Source organism: Oryza brachyantha, chromosome 10, assembly GCF_000231095.2.
Source record: "Oryza brachyantha chromosome 10, ObraRS2, whole genome shotgun sequence".
In the NCBI taxonomy this organism is placed as follows: domain Eukaryota; kingdom Viridiplantae; phylum Streptophyta; class Magnoliopsida; order Poales; family Poaceae; genus Oryza; species Oryza brachyantha.
Window position 1 is genome coordinate 10,607,247 of NC_023172.2, and position 7,030 is coordinate 10,614,276.

General features: G+C 42.2%; 1 protein-coding gene across 1 annotated transcript; it reads left to right on the forward strand.

The window, feature by feature from the left end:
- Nucleotides 1–4,751: 4,751 nt before the first annotated feature.
- On the forward strand, nucleotides 4,752–6,362 carry LOC102701861 (probable inorganic phosphate transporter 1-3). The gene has a single exon (XM_006662334.2). The coding sequence runs from the start codon at nucleotides 4,752–4,754 to the stop codon at nucleotides 6,360–6,362; it is 1,611 nt and encodes a 536-aa protein (XP_006662397.2).
- The last annotated feature ends 668 nt before the right edge of the window (nucleotides 6,363–7,030 follow it).

The window sequence follows — 7,030 nt, forward strand, 5'->3', positions numbered from 1 at the left end:
ACCAATGGTGGAGGAGAGGGTATGGGTATCTGGCCAGACCTCAGGAAGAAGCGGGCGCACTGTGGAGGGCTCGTAATGTCAACTCCTCGTGCTTGCACATTGCCACAATAAGGTAGAAATAGATAATAAGAAGATATGTAGGCATGTGGAGTGTGGTATCTTAATCCAACTGCCTAGGATTTGCAAGAATTCATAGAGTTTTAAGTTAAATGTAATATAGACCGTCTCTAAAAATTATGAGTTTGAAAGAATTATAAATAAAGAGCAATTCAAATAAGAAGACATCCACCGAGAAATAGATAGAAATAAGCACAAGACAGTATGCACTTTTTCCTTTCTTGGAAAATGGCATCTTCTATTTCCCCTAGATCTTTTTTATGTCTTTGAAGCTTTTTGTTGGTTGGGTAAAAATTTCCATAGTTGGAGAGATTAACATGAGATAAGTGATATAAATCGAACCTACACCTTTTAGTTCATGAGAGGAGCTCTAGCCTCTAGCCAACTAAGGTATACTCCTAAATTGAATAGGTATAACAATCAAATTAATTTAATATAAGCATAACATGAAATAAACACCCTAATAAATTAATAACTCCTTGGTAATTGATATTATGTCCAAGATTACAAGAAAATATAGAACTAAAACAAATATTAATTAATTCATAAGTGTTGGAGGATAACTCCTTGAACAAGGGATCGTGCTAGACCCTCTTTTATGGTTTGGCCCAAGGGACGCGGTCAAAAAGGTGTTAGGAGGGATTTTGGAGAAGAAAGGTGAATGCAGTGGAAAAATTTGAGTTGGCAAGTATTCAGATCAGGTCGTGCAGATGAATAATACTCTGCTCCTATCATGATGATGATGATGAACTGAATAGGGTCCCCCCTCCCCCCCCCCCCCCGGCTAAGCACTCCTTTTAACACTACAAGTGTTTTCACAATACTCGATGAAAAATGGCAATATGAAAACAATAAATGTCCAATGCCCAATTGATGGGAAGACTACAATGACATCATAAATGCTTCTTATGGTCTCCTAGGGAGCATTTAATGAGCCGAGATGTTGCTGCTGAAGCATTTAATGAGCCTACACGTCATCTAACATTCCTTCCCTATTCTAGTTCTTGGCAGTCAACATAGCTCCCAAAACCGGACATCTTTGTCATGTCACATTCACTAGATAAGATAGATGTTATCCTTACACATACGAATAATAATGATGATGGAATTGGTAGGATGGGTGTTTTAGGGGTGTGCGTGCACCAAATCTCCTTTTGTGCGCACACACCCATTGAAATGCATTAGCATAGGCAGATAGGGGCTCCCTGTGGTGTCAATCTAACACCCGATGCATAGGTAATCGGTTGTTCATGCCCTTACTCATTTGGGGCACGTGGCGATAAGCATTGAGCAGCAACCGGCTCGTTGCCCCCTTTGCTGATTTGGCAGGTTCGGGTGTAGGGCCATCCGTCACCCCATCTCGTAGATCACGTTGGGGAGGTCCTTGTTCTTCAGATGCCTCTTTCCATCGGCAATGGAGACTCTGGTTCCTATATTATTGAGAATGAGAGATCTTATTTTAAAATAATATATAACCGGCTTTTTTTCAACATAACCTACACTCACTTCACTTTTGGTTCAATAAGATGCAAATGAGTACACAAAAAGATAATTGAACCACCACCACTACCATGCATTGTTAGGGATATTTAATTATTGCCATCCTTAGATTTGGCATTTAATCGATGTGGACCATGGACCCACATGTCATAGACACATCAAGTGGTAAATATATAAACATAACATTGTAGCAGTAGAAAAAAATTAATGCCCGGTCAAACTTTGCTCTATGGCAATGTGATGCTGAAAAATTTCAATGGGTCGCATAGCGTTTGTTGGTTATCATTGTTGCCAACCATTAGTCACAACTTTTTGTCACTCTTTAATGAATGAGTTTATTCCCTCTCACAGAACATGTGAGAGAGGAGTGGCAAATTTGTTGGCATTGATATGTAAGAGTGACAAAAAGTTAAATTTTCCTTCAAAATGACAAAAGAAGATACTCACTCTGCTTTGTTTTGTTTGATATCGTTAACTTTTGGATATATATTTGATGATTGTTCGTTTTATTTAAATTTTTATTTGCAATTATGAAAAGTTATAAATCGGGTTAAAGTTACTTTAGCAATAAATCAAATAATAAAAAAATAATAATTATATTTTTTTAAATAAAATAAATAATCAAATATAAATTCAAAAACGGTAAATTAATAAACGGTGGATAACAAAATGAATGCTAAGGTACCCTTGTAGTAGTAGATTTTAGAATTTTTTATTGTTTAAGCATTTTTAATAAATCATGAAAAAAATGACACTATCTTATTTTATATCAGGTTGTGAACTTGTGATGGTAAATACTCTCAAGTTCAAGCTAGTGCTGTATCATTCTCTCCATTACTCCAGCCACATTCGGCATGGGGGGTGTAAGTTAACTTATCCCTGGCACGGACAGTAGTAATATATTAGTACACGAGTAATTAATTATTAATTATTAAAATATAAAATGTATTAATATGATTTTTTAAAACAACTTTCCTATAGAATTTTTTTTATAAAAAATATACTGTTTAGCAATTCGAGAAATATGCGCGGGAAAAACGAGAGGATAAGATAATTTATATAGGGCAATGAACGCGGCCTCCATATCATATGGGTTCCATCCTCCTAGTTCCGTCCCGAAATAAGATTATTTTTCAGTTTTTAGATATAATGCTTTGATTCTTCGTCTTATTTTGCGATTAATATTTACTAAATGATAAAACATAAATAGTATTTTATGTGTAACTAATTTTCTAAAGTTTTTTTAATAAATTTTAAAAATAAAGTTATTATAGTACGGAGGTAGTAGGTCTTAATTTCATGGGTCCTCACTGCCCAAACTCATAGTAAATGATTCGACACAAGAGACTCGTAATTAAATCACATCAGCACAATATTTAATTTGGATCCAAGCTGTCATTTATCATATGAAAGACAGTACCTACGAATCTGACTTGCAATATGCATGAGTTGCAGACACGGATGACTTGGATGACCAGGCAAGGCATATCTGCTTACTGGCATCAAATGATGCTCCACCGGGGTCAATTCTCTATCCATTGATTCTTTCTCAAAGCTGGTATCTCCTACTGTTGTTGAGGTGTTTGGGACGAGAAACTTATTTTTAGTCTTTTGTCCCATCGAATGTTTGGACGTTTATTATAAATAGTAAACATAGATTATTAATAAAACTCATACATAATCTTAGACTAATTCGCGAGACGAATATATTGAGCCTAATTAATCCATGATTAGCATATGCGATGCTACAGTAAACATGCTCTAATTATGAATTAATTAGGCTTAAAAAATTCGTCTTGCGGATTACCACTCATTTATGAAATTAGTTTTTTTATTAGTCTATGTTTAATACTTCAAATTAATGTTTAACCATCCGATGTGGCATGGGGCTAAAAAATTTATCCCCATCTAAACAACCCCTGATATTGTAACATCTTATCCCAAGGCTTAATTAGTAGGATTTGATAGAATACTCATACCAATAAGTTATAAGTTCTTTTTCAAAAGTTTATCTTAAAAGAACCCTGAGGTTAAGTGTGATGTCCTAGTGAGCGGCCACGGGGATTCAGGCGTGACAGATATCTTGGTATACAAACGGGAGAAGATTATGCACGGCCGTTTCCACTTGTTACCTATGTGATCAACGTGATTAACTCACAATTAATTTCCTTAACTGACATGCACAAAGGTCAATAGCATTTTTGCCCATTTATGGTTAGATCACCCTAGCTCGAACTTATGGCGGATCATATCAATTCACTGAAGCTTGGAGTTCAAAGACTTGTAAGTTGCAGAAATGAAAAAGAATCTCCATTTTCATAAAATTAATGAACTTTGTTCTGTTGTGAGTGTGCAAGTAGTGCTGGGAACTAACTAGTTAAGCTACATGGAACACGGCATTCAGGAACAGTTGACTTGGATTAAATAACAGCCAAATGACACATACTCTTCTCAGGAGATCGGGTATATTCCTAGGATCAAACCTTAGTTAGGATTAACCAATACACGTTAGATAATTTTGTCAGGTAGGAATGATAGTTTTCAGTGCCGTACGTCAAAAAATAATCCCCATTGTCCTTTGCAAAGCCTTAGCTGCTAGCTCACTAATCATATTTCATCTAACCATAAGGGTGATTGTTTTGGAAAAAAACTCAAATGAAATATTTACAAATAAAAATAATCTAGGAATAAAAATTTTATATATGTATTCTTAACGATCTAAAATTCAAGACTAAAAAGTAAACTATAATAAAAAATCCCAAAATTTACTCTAAATTTAATATTAAAAATTTAAATTTTAGCTTATAAGTATAAGTAAAAACAAAAAGATTGGGTTGAAAGAGAGATACAAAAATGCATCTCCTCTCAAATGGAAGGTTTTAATTTGAACAAATTCAAAATGTTCTATAGAAAACAGAATCTTATATTGAGCTTGGCTTTCGTTGACTAGGATCAGTGCTCCAATCATATGTCCCTAAGCTGGGTAGCAGCATTAATTAAACTCCTAAACAAGTGCAGCTCCCACGTACTGATTTCTAGGGTTTATATATTTGCAGTCCTGCAGCTTGCGGCTGCCGCGATAGCTAGAGCAAGAAGAACGACGCGGCGGCGGCGAGGTGAAGAAGGCGGCGACAATGGCGGGAGGGCAGCTCAAGGTGCTGACGACGCTGGACCATGCGAAGACGCAGTGGTACCACTTCATGGCGATCGTGATCGCCGGCATGGGGTTCTTCACCGACGCGTACGACCTCTTCTGCATCTCCCTCGTCTCCAAGCTGCTCGGCCGCCTCTACTACACCGACCTCTCCAAGGACACCCCCGGCAGCCTGCCGCCCAACGTCGCGGCGGCAGTGAACGGCGTGGCGCTGTGCGGCACGCTCGCCGGGCAGCTCTTCTTCGGGTGGCTCGGCGACAAGCTCGGGCGGAAGAGCGTGTACGGCTTCACGCTCATCCTCATGGTGGTGTGCTCCGTCGCGTCGGGGCTCTCGTTCGGGCACACGGCGAAGGGGGTCATCTCGGCGCTCTGCTTCTTCCGCTTCTGGCTCGGGTTCGGCATCGGCGGCGACTACCCGCTGTCGGCGACCATCATGTCGGAGTACGCGAACAAGAGGACCCGGGGCGCGTTCATCGCCGCCGTGTTCGCCATGCAGGGGTTCGGCATCCTCTTCGGCGCCATCGTGGCGCTCGTCGTCTCGGCGGGGTTCCGGAACGCGTACCCGGCGCCGTCGTACGCCGACAACCGAGCGGCGTCGCTGGTGCCGGAGGCGGACTACGTGTGGCGGATCATCCTCATGTTCGGCACCATCCCGGCGGCGCTCACCTACTACTGGCGCATGAAGATGCCGGAGACGGCGAGGTACACCGCGCTCGTCGCGCGCAACGCCAAGAAGGCGGCGGCCGACATGTCCAAGGTGCTCCACGCGGACATCGAGGAGGACGACGCAGCGGCGGCGGCGGTGGCGGCGGCGGACCGTGCCGGAGGCGACGTCGCAGCCGCTGGAGCTGGCAACGAGTGGGGGCTCTTCTCGGCGCAGTTCATGCGGCGGCACGGGATCCACCTGGTGGCGACGACGAGCACGTGGTTCCTGCTCGACATAGCCTTCTACAGCCAGAACCTGTTCCAGAAGGACATCTTCTCCAAGGTCGGGTGGATCCCGCCGGCGAAGACGATGAACGCCGTCGAGGAGGTGTTCCGCATCGCGCGCGCGCAGGCGCTCATCGCGCTGTGCGGCACCATCCCGGGCTACTGGTTCACCGTCGCCTTCATCGACATCGTCGGCCGCTTCGCCATCCAGCTGATGGGCTTCTTCATGATGACCGTCTTCATGCTCGGCCTCGCCGTGCCGTACCACCACTGGACCACCAAGGGCAACCACACCGGCTTCGTCGTCATGTACGGCTTCACCTTCTTCTTCGCCAACTTCGGGCCCAACGCCACCACCTTCATCGTGCCGGCCGAGATCTTCCCGGCGCGGCTGCGCTCCACCTGCCACGGCATATCCGCCGCCGCCGGCAAGGCCGGCGCCATCATCGGCGCGTTCGGGTTCCTCTACGCCGCCCAGGACCCGCACAAGCCGGAGTCCGGTTACAAGCCCGGCATTGGCATCCGCAACGCGCTGTTCGTGCTCGCCGGCACCAACTTCCTCGGCATGCTCATGACCCTGCTCGTGCCGGAGTCGAAGGGCATGTCGCTGGAGGAGGTCTCCAAGGAGACCGTCGTCGACAACGACGAGGCGATGGCTTAGCCAAGAAGACGAACATAGCTCATCGGCTAATTTAATCTTTCGTAAATTTTGTGTATGATATGCTACTGTTTACTGCTTTATTCAGTACACGTTATTATTTGTTTTGTGTTGGTATGAATTTCAGTGAACAAATGTACATTTGATTTGATGATTGCATCGTTAACTCTGTTCATATTTGATTATGTTTTTTGTAGTGTTTGACGGTAAATGCTTGTTATAATGAAATAAAAGTTTATGATAATTTTTTTTATTATTTGGTTTGCAAATCTCCCTCATGTTTCAAATATTGTCGCTGTTGAGTGTTGACTAGTATGGTTAACTTTGAATATTCACTTTCTTCTCCTCTTCAGTTCTTCCTTGCTGGTCATCTACGGATGACAAGGCTGTAATTACTGCTCTCCTTCTTAATATATAACCAGTTCAACTGGTTCCTTTTCAAAAAAAAAAAAACTTTGAGTATTCATAAATGTTGAATGGTTAGATCATGACGTATGAATGATGTATGACTAAATTTAGAATGCAATAAAGAGAAAAAAAACATTGTTAATATGTACCTTGACAAGTATCTATATATATATTTTTAGAAAAAGACGAGCATTCAAATTGGAAGCTGTCAGGCCCAGAAATTTACACCAAATTTCTGAACAATAGCATGTATTGAATCTCGG